At 49.0% G+C, this 16,316-nt stretch overlaps 1 protein-coding gene across 1 annotated transcript in view; it reads right to left on the bottom strand.

Annotated features, from left to right (window-relative positions):
- Window positions 1-15,014, bottom strand: part of LOC102822503 (ATPase family AAA domain-containing protein 3-like) — a 30,363-nt gene extending 15,349 nt beyond the window's left edge. The window contains exons 1-8 of the mRNA XM_006871769.1: window positions 14,810-15,014; window positions 10,862-10,938; window positions 10,173-10,274; window positions 9,851-9,910; window positions 9,243-9,312; window positions 8,337-8,502; window positions 8,148-8,217; window positions 695-850 (exon numbers count right to left, since the gene is read on the bottom strand). Of these exons, the coding sequence (XP_006871831.1) occupies window positions 695-850; window positions 8,148-8,217; window positions 8,337-8,502; window positions 9,243-9,312; window positions 9,851-9,910; window positions 10,173-10,274; window positions 10,862-10,938; window positions 14,810-15,014 (906 nt within the window). The remainder of the gene's footprint in view (window positions 1-694; window positions 851-8,147; window positions 8,218-8,336; window positions 8,503-9,242; window positions 9,313-9,850; window positions 9,911-10,172; window positions 10,275-10,861; window positions 10,939-14,809) is intronic.
- Window positions 15,015-16,316: the final 1,302 nt, after the last annotated feature.

The following is a 16,316-nucleotide window of genomic DNA, read 5'->3' as shown; positions in this document are numbered from 1 at the left end:
TTTTGTTCTCTTCATGTATGATGTTCTTGATGTCATCCCACACCTCTTCTGGTCTTCGGTCTTTAGTGTTTAATGCATCAAATCTGTTCTTCAGAGATCATCTGAAATCATTGGTAGTGAGTAATTAATAGCATCTGACTACGGACTTTCAGTGGAGGGGGATCTCGGGTTCTCCTGGGACAAGCACCTTGGGAGCTACAAACAGCTCAGTGTCCACTAGAGGAGTCAGGAAGAACCCTCCAACCCCCCAAGAGGACAGCAAAGGATGAGGACCCTCCTTGGGGCCAGTGTGGAAAGATCACTCATGACACGTTGTGAATGTGTGGACACTCAGCAAGATTTGAATAAAATGAAAGAGATCCTATTCATATTTGCTTATAATATAGGAGAAAGGGGTAGGGCACTGAGAGCTTCTGGTGGTGGCCACAGACGGGAGGCAGCAACGTGAGGTGGGAAGTAACCATGGGACCCTTGGCAATCAAATGCCCAGCAGGCCAGTGCCAATGGCATGCACAAGCACCTCTGCAGAGAGCAAGCCCGACCTGTGAGTTGGACGGGGAGATGCTACATCCTACAGACCAGAGGAACATGCTGGCAGGAACCTGGCCTGGTGTTGGCAAGGGGTGATGGTGGGTGCTGGAAAGGAGCTTGCTGAGAGTGCTGCAGGCTGGGTTCAGCTGGTGGGGGAGCTCACCTGCACGGGGTGCTTCAGTGCCTCCAACACAGTAATGCGAGAGGTTTCCCTCACCAGGGACGGTTTCCCCAGTCGGGCCTCGATGTACCGACCAGCCACAGCCGTAGCGTTTTTTGCAGAGTAGACCCCAATGGCCAATAATGTCAGCCCGGCCACCTGAATTAGGGCACAGAGAAAGTGAGGCAGGGTTGTAGCTCCTGCCCGTACACAGATGCTGACTGAGGCCCCATGGGCACTTCAGAGACCACATGAAAACTGCTTCTCATCATGGCCATTAGCCAAGTGACAGCAACAGTGTTCAGGAAGAGGATGGAAGACTAAGACACCTCCACCCACCAGGCCCCTCGAAGCCCACTGGTCCCAGGGATGTATACCCTTAAGGGAATGCAGGTCCCAGTGTCTCAAGTTACCTACCCTGACCAGCAACAACCCCCCTCTGGAACCCCAAATGTCCCTCAGACCCAGTAATGCTTCATCACCCAGGTTCCAGGCACACTGGAACCTTCCACCCATAGAGACCACTGTCAGTGGGACCGAAGTCAAGAGCCTCATCTGTAAAGTCAGGCTGGGAGGGCTATGACCACCACCGTCTCTAACACGGACCCCTCCAATGTCAGGGGCATCCCTCCAGCCCCCAGGCTCTTCACATGGGGACAGGGGCCTCTGAAGGTCTGCAGATACCTGGTAAACAAGGCTGTAGGCCCAGCAGCCCTCCCCTCCCCCAGACCCATCAAGAAAGGAAAGGAGACACCAGTTCTTCGGACTGTAAACTTTGAATATCACCAAAGCTGAGAAATGTCCAGGACAATGGCCTTGGCAAGCCTGTCTGTGACCTATCCATCAACCAACCAGCAGGACTCCAAGAAAAACACAACTCTTCTATGTGAGGACAATGGCCTGGACACCCAGCACCCGGGGACACAGCCACATGTGAGGGTGGGACAGGTGCAGGCCTACTGGAACTACAGCTGGAGGTAACCCCTTCCTGACTCTGGTCAGCATTTGCTGTGACTACAGCCCACACTGTGGGAGAGCAGAGACCACCTCCATCTCCACAGGCCACACAAGCCCCTGCAGCTCGAGCTCCCATGACTCCAAGTGTGTCCCTATGATGAGCAGTGGGGACCCCATCCTCCAAGGACAAGCAGTTGGTCTGGCAGTGTCCTGAGGACACAGGAGGAAGACTGCTGCAGCTGCTGTCCTCTCACAGCAACGGGTTACAGGGCCAGGGCCCCTTTAATTTCCTTCCTCTGGAAAATGTCAGGTCATTCACGGGCTGACTGGAAAAATAATGGAATAGAAACTTCCGTGACTACACACGCAACTGAAAAATTACATACTATGCAAGTACGGTGTTGAAAAGCCATTAATCAAGTAGATGACCACAGCCGTCATCGAGTAAGTAACAACAGTGATCCCTGAGAAGCAGAAAAGGTCAATTTCCAAAGCTGCCACATTATAATACAGAGAACATTCAGTTCTCAACAAAAAATTACAAAACAGACAAACAGGTAACATACATGCACAACAAAAAAAACAACTTGATCAAACCCATCCTGAGGAAGCCCAGATGTTACAATTAGTAGTCAAATACATTAAGTCATCTTTCTTAAATATGCTCAATGAGCTAAAAGAAATCATGGATTAGGAACAGAAAATTGTACATGAACAAAATGAGGATAACAACAAAGAGACAGAAATTATACAAGGAAACCACACATAAATTCCATGCTGAAAAATACAGTAACTGATGAAAAACTCACTGAAGGGTTTCAACAGCATATTATTGCAGCCTGGATAAAGAAGTGAACTCAAAGATAAGGTCATTGATGATATGAAGTCTAGTAGCAGGAAGAAACATGAACAGAGCTTGAGAGACCTATGGGAGACGATCAAGTGCACCAACATATGTATCAAAGGAGTTCCAGAATTACAATATAGAGTGGGGCGGAAAAAAATATTTGAAAAAATAATGAATGGCTAAAAACTACCCAAATATGAACTTAGCAATAGAAATCCAAGAAATGCAACAAACTCCAACAGAATAAACTCTGTAAGATTCACATTGAGACAAAGTTATCAAAGTCCCAAAACAAGGAAAGAATGCTGGAGGAAGAAAGAGATAAGCAAGTTATCACATGCAAAGTATTCTCATGTATTCTCATTAAGATTAATGGCTGATTTCTCATCAAAAACAACAAAGGCCTTGAAGTGCTGAAAGACACTGTCAACCTAAAATTCTTTATCTAGCAATATTATCTTGTAAAAATTGTTGAAGAAACTATGACATTTCCAGATAAACAAAAGTTTCAAGAGTTCATCCACCACTTGTCTGTCAGTTTGTCACACTGTGGTGGCTTGTGTGTGGCTGGATGCTATGCTACCTGTATTTGAAATCCCAGCAGGGTCATCCCTGGTAGATAGGTTTCAGTGAAACTTCCAGACTAGGACAGACAAGGAAGCAGGAGACAGTGACCACTTTTGAATGGTTAGCCTTGGAAAAACTTGTGGGCATCAACGGAGCACTGTCTGATACAGCGCCAAAAGATGAGTCCCTCAAGTTGGAAGGCACTCGAACTACAACTGGGAAAGAGTTGCCTCCTCAAAGGAGAGCTGATCTTAATGACGTAAATGGAGTAAAGCTTCTGAGACCTTCATTTGCTGATGGGGCACAACTCAAAACAAGACAAAAATAGCTGCAAATATCCATTAATAATCAGAACATAGAATGTACAAAGTATAAATCTAAGAAAACTGGAAGTTATCAAAAATTAAATGGAATGCATAAAGATTGATATCCTAGGTATTAGGGAGCTAAAATGGACAAGTGTTGGCCATTAAGAATCAATCATATGGTTTACTATATCGGGAGTGACAAATTGAAGGGGAATGGTGTTGCATTCATCATCCAAAAGAGCCTTTTTCAAGATCTATCTTGAAACAATGTGCCCGATAATATCCGTGTGCCTACAAGGAAGACCCAGTTAACATCACTGTCATTCACAGTGAATGACAACTACTATAGTAGGTATGATGGCATTGAAGAATTCTATCAGGGAGACTGTAGAAAAAATGATACATTTGAGTTACAGTGTTGGAGAAGAATACTTAAAAGTACCATGGACTGTCAGAAGAACAAACACATCTCTTTTGGAAGAAGTGCTGCCATAGAAGCCAGGATGGCAATAAAAAGTGCCCATACGTGTGAATCTCACCAGATAGAATACATAGGTACCAAACTGACTACATTTGTAGAAATAGATGACAAAGAAGCTCGGTATCATCAGCCAAGGCAAGGGGGCGATTATGGTAAAGACTATCATTTGCTCATATGCAAGTTCAGGCTGAAGCTGAAAAATTAAAAACATGTCCACAAGAGTCTAAATAAAACCTTAACTATATTGATGGCAAGGTTGGTTTGAACCTCAAGGTTGGTGACTCAAACTCACCAGGCACACCTTGGAAACACTATACAGGATCACTATGAGTCAGAAACAACTCATCGAGGTACTTAACAACAATATCTTACTTATATTTAGAGACCATCTCATAAACAAAGTTGATACATCAGACATGAATGAATGCAGACCAGAAGAGTTGTGGGATGATATCAAGATCATCATACATGAAAAGCTAAAGGTTATTAAATAAAAAAAGAAAAGACCAAAATGAATATCAGAAGAGACTCAGAAACTTACTCTTGATCAGAAACACACACACTCTTCATATGCACTCATGAAAGTAGCAGTCAAAAAATCTGTGTAAACTATCATATAATTCACAATAAAACATTAAAAAAAATAATAATTAAAAAAAAAAAAATTTGTAGCAAAAAGACCATTTTACTCTGATTGGTGACCATGTTTGTCACCGATAAGGGGAAGTGAGGGAAAATGAGCAATGAAACTGCGAGCTAAGCCCTACAACATTCAATAGACTCCTGTGAACCCGGGTGGAGACCTGGTTGGCCAGCAGTTTGGCAAGACCTGGAATTCTTGGGCCCAGAGTCAGTGACATAGCACAGAGGACTAGAGTGGAGAGTGAAATGTCCAGCTGATAAGAAGAAAGGGCATATGCACAAGAACAACCACACTTGCAGATAATACCCACTTGACCTGGCTTCAATGACTGGATGATCAGAGCTCAACTAGAAGAAGAAAGAAGAGGGAAAAAAGAGTAATCTGATACAATTTGATGAACTTGACCTACAGCTATGGATGCAGTAGCTCAAAAGAGGGAACAAATCTTCACAGCAAGGATCATTCCACCCCCTCCATACACAGAGTAGACAAGGATGGGCAACTTGGACATTGCCTACCCAAAATGGGGTGCTACAAAGGCAAGAAGTGACTGGCTTACAAGCTTTCAAGAGAGAACCTAGATCTAGAGGGTATGGAGCAAGGTAGAATCTCCAGTGAGCAGTATCCAATCTGTCTAGGCGGGGCTGATGAAATGAAATGCGGATAGGTCTCTTGTGATACAACAGTGAATAATTGTTATCAAGACTGATTGTGAGGGTTGGAAATGTAAAGGTAGATGTTTTGTAGCAAGGGGGGGAGTGGAGTAGTTGACTTTGTAGTCCAGGAGCGGAAGTCCCTGGGACCATCAAGGGAGAAGAGCGGAGAACGGGACCCTACACGGAGAGGCAGTGACCCCAGAGATGGAAGCAGAGACAATGACGTGGAGAAATGGAGCAGCTGGGGACTTCAGATCCAGAGAGGGAGAGGGGCTGTGTGCTGACAATTGGGGGGCAGGCTTGCAGGGTATACCCTTTGGTTGGTTGATGACACTTGTAGGGGATTGTAACCATGGCAATGAAATGATATACGATAGGATGAATGTAAAACTGATGTAGTTCCATGTAAACTATCACATAATTCACAATAAAACATTTTAGAAAACAAAAGAAAAAAAAGACCATTTTTAAAGAGCTAATGGAAAAAATGAGGAAGTAAAAAAGCTAAACAAAATTTCAAAGGACAGTTTAAGAAGACAAAGTCAAGTATTATAATGCAATGTGAAAAGGCCTAGAGTTAGAAAACCAAAGGGGAAGAATGCACTAAGCATTTCTCAAGCTAAAAGAACTGAAGAAAAAAATTTAAAACTTGTGATGCAATATTGAAGGATTCTACGGACAAAGTCTCAAATGATGCAGGATGCATCAAAAGAAGAAGGAAGAAATACAGTCACTGTACCAAAAAGAATTGGCTGATGCTTAACCAAAGAGGTAATATCCAGAACCAATGATATTGAAGGAAGAAATCCAAGCCGCACTGAAGACTCCTGAAATTGATGGAAAACAAATTTAAATGTTTCAACAAACTGATGCAGTGCTCACTCACAGTGTTCACTCTTCTATGTCAAGAAATTTGAAAGACAGTTACCTAGTCAAGCAATAGGAAAATATCCATATTTATGTCCATTATTAAGAAAGGTGACCCAGTGGAATATGGAAATCATCGAATAAGATCATTAATATCATATGCAAGTAAAATTTTATTGAAGATTGGCTGCAACAAGTACACTGACAGCTGCCAGAAATTCAAGCTGGATTCAGAAGAAAATGGGCAATGAAGGTTATTATTAATGACATCAGATGGATCTTGGCTGAAAGCAGAGAATATCAGAAAGATGTTTACTTGTGCTTTACTGACTATGCAATGGCATCTTACTGTACGGATCATAACAAACTATGGATAACACTGCCAAGAATGGGTATTCTAGAACACTTAAATTGTGTTCATGAGGAAACTGAAATCTGGTTTAAAATCAGAAAAGGTGGGTGTCAGGGTTGTAGCCTTTCACCATACTTATTCAACCTATACTGAGCAAATAATCTGAGAAGCTGGATTATATGAAGAATGTGGCATCAAGATTAGAGGAAAAGTCATTAACAGCTTGCAAAATGCAGATGACACACCCTGCTTGCTGGAAGTAAAAGAATTGATAATATTTACTGATGAAGATGAAAGACTACAGCCTTCAAAATGGATTGCACCACAATATAAAGAAAACAAAAATCCTCACAACTGAACCAATAAATAGCATCATAAACGGAAAAAAGATTGAAATTATCAAAGACTTCATTCTGCTTGATTTCCCTATCAACATTCATGAAAGCAGCAGTCAAAAAATCTGCTGTAAAAGACCCCTTTTAAAGTATTCAAGAGCACAACTGTCAGTCTGGGGACTAAGGTGTGCCCAACCCAAGTCATGGCATCTTCAATCGCTTCATATGCATGTGAAAGCTGCACAATGAATAGGATAGTCCATATAAAAATTCATGCTTTTCAAAAGAGGGAACAAATCTTTAGAGTGAGGATCATTCCCACCCCCTTCTTACACAGAGTAGACAGGGATGGGCAACATGGACATTGGCTACCCAAAGTGGGGGGGGCCACAAAGGCAAGAAGTGACTGGCTTACAAGCTTTCAAGAGGGAGCCTAGATCCAGAGGGTGTGGAGGAAGGTAGAACCTCCACTGAGTAGTATCCAGTCTGTCTGGGTGGGAATGCTCAGTCCATCACCAGGTCTCTTGCTGTGCACTAAGCAGCATCGGGGGCCCTGGAGTTGTAACCTGGTAGCACAATCTGGGGCAGGTGAAGCCCAGGCCCATGTTTTGAACAGTAGATGTCCAGGTGGGCGGTTAGACCAGGGCCTTTAGCTTTCCTGCCTTGGAGTGCAACCTCAGCTAGGGGCTGGGGCGCCCTCACAGAAAGCTCATCTGAAGGAGCTACGAAGTAAAGGAAGAGTCCACAGGTCCAGCAGACTGACTGGGCAGCCATGGGCAGACTCTTCTGACTTCCTGGAGGCTCAGTTGTGTCAGGTCAAAGTTGGCAGATAAGAAAAACTCCCACTCAGCTTGTTGTAAGGTGCCATCGAGTTGGTGCCAACTCATAGCGACCTTATACACAGCAGAACAAAACACTGCCTGATCCTGGGCCAACCTTACTATCTATCTATCGTTGCCACGCTTAAGCCCATTGATGCTGCTGCCACTTTGCCAATCCATCTTGCTGGGGGGTCTTCCTCTTTTTCTCTGACCCTCAACCCTACCAAACATGTTACTCTTCCCAAAAGGATGGAAAATTTTAAGAGAGAAGAACGCAAATTGTAGCATCCCTTCCCAGAGTGGGGGTTAGAAACCTACTCTTTTAGCTGTAACATTTAGCCCACCCTACTAGGTTCAACTGTGCAGCATTAACAAATGTCCCTAACCCCTGGGGTTCTGTCCCAGCTGGTTTTCCTCTCAGGAAATGCATGTGAGGGTGACAGGATGGCAGCATGAAGCAATGGCGGGAAGGCCACCACAGGCACAGGGCAATTGAGGGGCGAGGTTCCGACCCTTCTCACCTGCAGATGCTGAGCCCAGAGCCCGGGGAGATGGCCAAGGATCCCCCACCCACCACCCCAGCCTTCGGGCAACTGCCCTGAGACACCCAATATGTGCTCACTGTGGCTGTCACTTTGTCCCAGTCGGTCACAAAGGTGCGAAATCCCTCTCCAAACAGTGTGCCCGCTGTCCTGTGGAGGGAGGGCAGAGATATCACCAGGAGGAAGACATGTACTGGACTCAGACCTATCGTGCCCACTGAGGGCCGCCTGCAGGAAATGATGCCGCACGTCCTGCAAGGCCTCCTGACCTGATGGACTCTAGAATGGTCTGGCGGTGCTCGGCGGCCTTCAAGCGGATCTGCTCTCGGATGATGTCTGCGTTCTCCCGATCAGCCTTGGCCCGGGCGCGTGCCTCAGCCTCCACCCGCAGCATCTCGTTCTTGTGCCGTAGCTCCATCTCCCGCTCCACCGTGGCTGTGGGATGGGCAACTCAGCCAACTCATTGTCACCCAGACTCCAGTCCCACCATGCCCACTGCCCACTGCCAATCCAGACACCAAGGGCAGTCAGAGAGAGAGGAATATGCACAAAGAATACACCCAAGGGCCAGGAACCTGGGGCTCTACAATTAGACCCTGCAGCCTTGGAGGAACCAGGCACCGCAACCCCAGACAGTGCTTTAAAAAGGAAACTACACAAGAAACCCAATTACACTGAAATACAGTTATCAAAATATTACAGTAACATTAGTAATGCGTATGCTCTGTCTGGGGACAGTCCACCACCACATAGCTGCAGTGTGCAAAGTGGATGGCTATTCAAGACCTCTGCAGCCCATGTGAGGAAGTGGCATGGGACTTGAGGACACGGCACAGAAGGACACAGCAAGGAAGGTGTAAGGACATGGACTAGAATACACGAGGCCGCTGCAAGGATGTCCCCGCACACTGCGTCACAGTGTGTAACTAGCGGAGGCACTGCACTTCCTTTACAGGATAGGGTCCTCGAGGGGTACAGATGAAGCCCCTGCCTTGTCAACGTGGGATCTTGGGGCACACTGGGGAAGTGTTTTCAGGGATCACAAAAACATCTTCACAGACCACTTGAGGGCCTGAGGGACTCTGCTCACTGCAGCTCCCCCTCGCCAGGTCCCAGGACATAAGCCCACTGCGTGCTTTCCCTGCCCCCACCATCCAGAGTCAAGGCCGGGCTACCTCGTCTGATCGCCTCCTGCTTCTGCACAGACTCCTCCTGCTTCCGCAAGTTCTCCTCGTTCAGAAGTTGCTGAGAAGCCACAAGAGAAAACCAGGAATGCTCCAAGAGCTGCCAAGGGCTCCCAGCTACTCTGGGCCACGCACCCCCTGTACCCCGTGCACCATGTATCCCACTAGGCCACCACAAGACTACCAAATGCTGTTAAAATAAAAGCTGTGACGCCCCGCCAGGCAGATGTATTTGGAAAAGATGAAGCACTCCATAGGCAGGAGTGGGGGCCCATGGAGTGAAGGCCCCAGGTGGCTCCTAGACCCAGCTGCTGGCCAGTCACAAGCTGCCCAGGAACCTTCTCTCAAGGAGTCACCCGTGACATGGAGACCAACCACACAGGAAGGAGGACAGGAGTCTGCACAGAGAGGGCGTCCCCATCCTTGCGTCCAAGCATGGGTCATGAGTGCTTGGGCATGTGCCATGTGTTTGTGTGCATGAGTGTGTGTGCCCCCTTCTGGTCCCAGCATGTGCTGTCAAGTGCACACATCAAGCATTCCCACACCGGGAGGGTGGGGATGACAAAGACAGGACACCAGGTTCACGGGAAGCTGCTCACCTGCTGCCTCAGCTGGTCATCGTAGCGCTGCCGAGCCAACTTGTCCTGGTACTGGGCCCTCTAGGGAGAGAGCACAGCATGAGGTCAGCTGACTTCAACTCCAGCGGGGGCTGAGGCCTTAGGCCCTCCACCTTTCCCCTCCTATGGCATCAGCTCCCGTACAGTAACCTGGACGAGGTGGTGCAAGGAGGTCCCTGCCCTGCTCAGCACACCCTGAGGGTCCCGGGTTTTAGACGGCCACTGTCTGCAGGCCACTGAGGTGAGTGGTAGATCCCCTTGTCAACCCAACGCCTCTGTCAGCAGAGAGCAGTCTGCTCCTTACGGCCTGGTGCTGCCGCGTCTCCTCATTCAGCGTCTTCCTCCTCTCCTCAGCTTGCACACGGATCTGCTCGCTCTTCAGCTGTTCCACGGCAGCTTCGTACTCCTGCGGACACGACACCGCTATACATTCAGGTGCCGCACAAGCACCTGCCACGTTAGAACTTCCCAGCCTGAGAGCCACCACCCTGATGGTCCCTCCCTACCCAGCCTGTGCCTCCTCGGCAAGGGCTAACGGACAACACAGCTGGGCAGCATCCCCTAGGCTCTGCAAGCTCTCGGCTATTGTCACTCTGAGTCTTGGGCTAAGGAGGGGTCATGACAGATGAGCTGGGACCAACCTTGAAGGAGAAAGCAGTCCAAAGACAGGCCAACTCCTCAGGCTGCCTTCCTTCCCTGGCGGTGTTTCCTAGGCGCTGTGACTACAGTGTATAGTTGGGGCTCCCTCTCTAGAGAGTCAGCGGATGGAACGTGGTCTTGTCGCTCCAGATATTCTCTCCATGCGCCCCAGGGGAACCAGTGAGGGAAAGACAGGTCACTCCCACCCACCACCTCACCTGCCTTTCTAGTTCTGCACCCAGAACCTTAACTTTGCTCCTACCCTGTCTCCTCCTCTGAAATGGAGCACATGGAACCAGGCGCCGCAGTCCACGTGCATGTCCACCCAGGGCCTTGTCCATCTGTGGCACCCACCTTCAGCTTGGACTGCTGCTCCAGTTGCAGCGTCTGCTCCTGCATCTGGGCCAGACTCAGAGCCTCCTTGGCATGGCCTGCAGGAGAGCAAACTATGTTATGACCCTGCCACCCACAAGTGCAATGGGGAACAGAGGTCACAGCCATCAGCCTGTCCCTCCACCCCTACTTCTTCCCCTTCTCCACACTAGCTCAATCCTGCAGAAAGCCCGGTGTGGGTAATCACATCCACGTGGGCTCCCTGAGAAAAGGCTGCCTCCCTGCCACCCAAGACGAGGTGGTGGTGTTACCTAGGGTGGCGTCATGTCCCAATCAGACAAAAATCAATGCAGCAGCTAGTGTCCTTTATTCTTCACATCACACAAACGTTATACCTACTGCTGTCTGCCCTGATGCATGCAGATGAGGAAGGCATGAGAAAGAATGATTAAAAATCAAAGCCAAAACCTAGTGGCTCTGCTCTCAGTGGCTGTGGTCGTGCTTTCATGCTGCCTTTGTGTAGTCACTTCCTATGTGTTTTCTTCAGGCCGTACACCTGATATCCTGGGAGGAGCCAACGTCCCACCACGCCTCCAGCTGCAAAGCCTAAGCCTCAGAGCGCTCACATTCCAGGATGGCGCGAGTCTCCTGTCACCAATTTTATAATAAAAATCTTCAAGCCCACGAACCATGGCAAGATGTGCGCACCCACAAACCACCACCCTGAATGCTCCAATAGGTTCTCTTGCTTCATTGTGTGTCCGTTCCTCTGGTCCTCCTCACACCCGTCTATTTCTGACCCTCTCCAATGCAAGCTGCAGGCACACTCCACTCCATGGCAGGACACCATTTGTGAGAGTGCTGTGTGTGAGCTGGGTTCTGTCTTTAGAGGGAAGTGAACTTTGTGAGCTTGCATGAGCCTGGAGGTGGGGATGGTGATAGCAGCTATGGAAGCTAAGACTGGACTGCTCGGACATAAGGCAATGTGGACTTAGTGACCAGTGGTTGGTGGTATGGCAAGAACCTCTGGGGCTGCCCTCTTGGAGCCCTAAATGCCAGTCACTGCCAGATCACTGAGACCTAACAGCATGGGTCTGGGGAAGATCAGCTTCCAAGGAGGGTTGGAGCCACAGGGTTATGCAGTGACAGAGGGGGAAGGAGTCTGTCCCCAGGACAACACAGGGGTCACAGTCTAACAGCACTGGGCCTGCATCCAGGGAGAGGTCTGCTTACTAACATGACCTTTGGCAAGCTACGGTAATCTCCCTACGCCTGCGTGCTCACCAGAAAAGTGGGGCGAATAGTTTCTCCTCTAGGGACTCTTGGAATAAGGAAACAGGGGACCTGGCACCTAGCACCCCTCCCAATCCACAGCTTCAACTTCAAGTCATCACCTTGGAGTGCCACAATACCGGGAAGTGAGCATTCCAAAGTGTTAATAAGCACCTGTTGTTACTAAGTGACATCAAGTCGATTCTGACTCATAGCAAACCTGTATATGGTTTCCAAGGAGCATCAGGTGGGTTTGAACTGTCGACCTGGTGGTTCACAATCTAGTATTGATCCTACAGCACCACATCAGGAGTCCACCTGAGCCGGGCTAACCACAAAGTCAGTAGTTAAAATCTAACAGCCGCTCCTCAGGAGTAAAGATGATGCTTTCTACTCCTGTAAAGATTTTGTTGTTGTTGTTGTTAAGTGCCGTCGAGTCGGTTCCGACCCATAGCGACCCTGTACAGGGTTTCCGAGGATGTAAATCTTTACGGGAGTAGAAAGCCTCATCTTTCTCCCGCGGAGCGGCTGGTAGTTTCGAACCACTGACCTTAAGGTTCACAGCCCGATTCGTAACCACTATGCTACCAGATTTACAGCCTCGAAAACCCTATATGAGGCCAAACTGACTAAATGGGGCACACTACCACTCCCACCACTCCCAAAATGAGACTTCTGGTGTGGCACTAGGCTCAGCACTGGACAGTGAACCACAAGATCAGCAATCCAAATCCACCAGGTGCTCCTCAGAAGCCTTATATAAGGTCGCTGTGAGTCAGAATCAATTCTACAGCACTGAACAACAACAACTTACAAAATGGGAGTCCTGGTGTAGTGCTATAGAATAAGCACTGGACCGCAAGGTCACCAGTTCAAACTCACCTGCTCCTCCTTGGAAACATACAGGACAGGATTGCTATGAGTTGGAATCGACTTGACAAAACTTAACAACTCCCAAAATGCTCTAAAGTTTGAGGGCTGTTATGTTCATTCAACAAACAAGCAAGGGAAATGGGGCAAACACTGCTCTGGCCTTCAGATGGGTTCTGAGGAGGGGTAAGGGACGACCTCAAGAATGGAGGACTGATATAGGCTGTGACATCTCCAGTTGCCTAGAGGGACTTGTACCCTAACAGCAGTAAGACCAAGCAAGAAGCAAGCTCAAGCCAACCCAGGGTAGGGCCCAACTGCCAGACCAAGGGTCCAGACAGCTTGAAAACAGCATGAGGAGGAAGGATGATACTCCACACGGTTGCTGGGCATGATGTACCCTAGGAGAAAGGATGTGGGGACAGGAAGGGAAGGGAGACCCAGGAGAAACTCATCTCAAAGGCCAGCAGTGAGGCAGGAGGAACAGCAGGAATTAAAGTGAAGGAGGCCCCAGGGGCAGGGTGCCTGGGGCATGATGACTGATCCCACGGAGCAGAAAGTCTGGGGTAACAGTGGAGGAGAAGGACTTGGGGACAACTCACACATACAAGTGGACAGGATGCAGGGGAGAGCTGGCACACCCAAGGTTACTCACATAGGACTATACAAGGACAGGGGGGTTCATGGACTCCGCTTCTAAGACGGAAATAGAGGTTCTGGGCATAGTTAGTATGTGAAACCCCACTGGAGCTAGGGCAGGTGGTCCCTCAGCAAAGCCGTAAGATATTATGTTGCCATATCACAAGGTCTTGGGTGCCAGGAAGCCCCCAGCTATTGTTCCGTAACTCTATGGTAACTCTATCTTGCCCTAAAAGGATCAAACTTCAAAACTTCATCTCTGGGAGTCTCAGCTGGGCCTATTGAGACAAACAACCTTGGGACTGAGTGTGTTCTGTCACTTTGAGGATCTGAGAACCAGTCACACCGAGACCCCTACCATAAATAACCTTTAATCCCCTTGAGGAAAACATGGGGAAAGAGCCATGTGGCGCTAAGCCCTCTCCCTCCTTAAAACAAAAAGGCTTTGCCCTTACCTAGATTCAACTACAGAATCTCTTTAGGATTTAGAAAAGAGAAAGACTCAGATTAGACAAACAAAAATTTGAGAGCCATTGTGTTCTTTCAACTGATATTTATTCAGTGCCTTCTACACCCTAGGATCTTAAACACAACTCATTAAAGTCACAGTAGAAAGAAAAACTGGGAAGAAGGCATGAGATTAAAGTCCAGTGTCTGCTGACTTCTTGAAGGCCCTGAGGTCTGTCTGAAAGGTCGTCAGTTGAAAATGCAAATTGGCTACAACATTCTTGATAAAAGCCAATGACCCCAATTGTGCGCTTTTCCGTGAGAAATTGCACTGATCACACCAGATCTCCGACCTGGCCACGCCTTCCGGTTCCCACGTGGAGGCAGGGCAGAGAAAGGAGCCCATGTGCTTGGTGGTAACGAGCTACAGCTACCTGTAACCTCTGAGTCACAGTGCACCGGTTACCTCACGTGAAGTGCTCGTGACAACTGGGAAGGTACAAGTGGTGGTACAGGTAACCCTGAACCTTCTCGTACGGCTTTAGCCAAGTTTACTCATGGAGGCCCTAAGTGGGAATGCGACCCCCGTTTGGCTGCAATGACGATGGGAAGGGTTAAGCGCCCCTAATGGGCCTGGCATACAACCCCTGGAGGAGTGTCGCTCATGCAAAGAGAGCCGCCTGCCTCCCAGGCCTTCACCCAGCCGACCCCGCCCGGTCCCCACCGGCCCGCAGCACTCACGCGAGTGCTCCAGCTCGCGCGCCGCCTTGGCCGCGCGCTCCAGGCCCGTCGGGTCGAAGTTGCTCCATTTGTCCTTGGGCGCCGGGCGGTCCCCTGCACCGCGGTCCCCGCCACCCTCGGCCCCGGGCTGCGTGGGCGGCAGAGGCAACGGCAGCCCCGCGCCCTCACCCTTGGGGCCCTTGTTGATGCCGAAGAGCCACGACATGACCACACGAGCCTGTGCGCCGCCGCAGCCGCGGACGCGAATCCAATTACGATTCGCGCGTACGGACAGCCTCCACGCGCCCGGAGCAAGCACTGCGCAAGTGCGACACACGCCCCTTCCTCCGGGAGACGTGGGCCTCTGAAGGTTACGTGCCGCGCGCCAACTCTGGGATTGGTCGCGAGGACCGTGGCCAAGGCGCTTGCCAGTGGTCAGGGGCGGGGTGAAGCACCGATTTACGGGTCCCGAGTCGGCTCAAAATTAGTCGGTGTGCGAATATGAATTTGGAAACGTCAGTTCCGCGTAGCAACACCCTTCTGTGTGGTTGCTATGGACACCTTGTCCAGTTCCGGACATGGTCATGGCTGAGTTGTCAAGGAAGCCAGGGGATGCAGCCGCTGTGAGTCGTGGACGAAGAGGCAGGGGTGAGATGGACGAAACTGGGCGATACCCTAATCTGCGGCGGAAGCCTCTCCTCGTTTGGGTGAGCACGCAATTCACCAGCTACCGTAGCGGTCTAGGGCCAGGAATGGCGGCAGGGCTTGGAGGGCCGCAAGAAGGCGGTGCAGCTGGTCGCCTGAAACCCGTCCCTGCACCGTGACCGCCCCAACCCGGACTCATCCTCTCTAGGCGGGCATTGGGGTGAACAGTCCCTGAGGGAGGCGGTTGCGTCCAGTGAGTTTCTACCGTTCATTAGTTGCCCTAGAGTTGATTGCTGCTCATGAACACACAACCACGTTTGTCGGAACAGAACTGTGTTCCATAGGGTTTTCAATGACTCTTTGGAATTAGATATCCAAGCATTTCTTTTGATGCTCCAACTTCCAACTATTCGATTAGCAACCTAGCTCATTAAAGTTTGCACCCCAAAAAGAAGGGACTCCCCTAGTGCACACAGTTGTTGTTAAGTGTCCTCGAGTCGGTTCCGACCCATAGCAACCCTCTAGAGGGAGACACTGAATAAAATGAGAGAGGAGAGAATCTTTGTACAAGCCTATTTCCTATAGCTGTGGTTAAGAAGAGAGCCAAGGGCAGACTCATGCCATCTTTGGTGTGTTTGAAAACCTCAGTGGACTGTATGATTCTTTACCTTTTTCAAATGTGAATCACAGATAGTGGGGGAAGGGGACACATACAGAGTATTCCAAAACCAAAAGTTTGGAAAAGCAGAGCAGCCCTTCAGCCCCAAAGGAAGTGCTCATGTCAGGAAAAAGCACAGAGGCCTATGAGCATTTGCTCTTTCTCAGGAACCTCCAAATACCAGTTACCTACTGACTACAAACCACAAAATCCAAGGTTCAAGCC

The sequence above is a fragment of the Chrysochloris asiatica genome, unplaced genomic scaffold, assembly GCF_000296735.1.
Source record: "Chrysochloris asiatica unplaced genomic scaffold, ChrAsi1.0 scaffold00173, whole genome shotgun sequence".
NCBI lineage: Eukaryota > Metazoa > Chordata > Mammalia > Afrosoricida > Chrysochloridae > Chrysochloris > Chrysochloris asiatica.
Note: the sequence above shows the minus strand (reverse complement) of the source record. Positions and strands in the feature narration are given on the sequence as shown.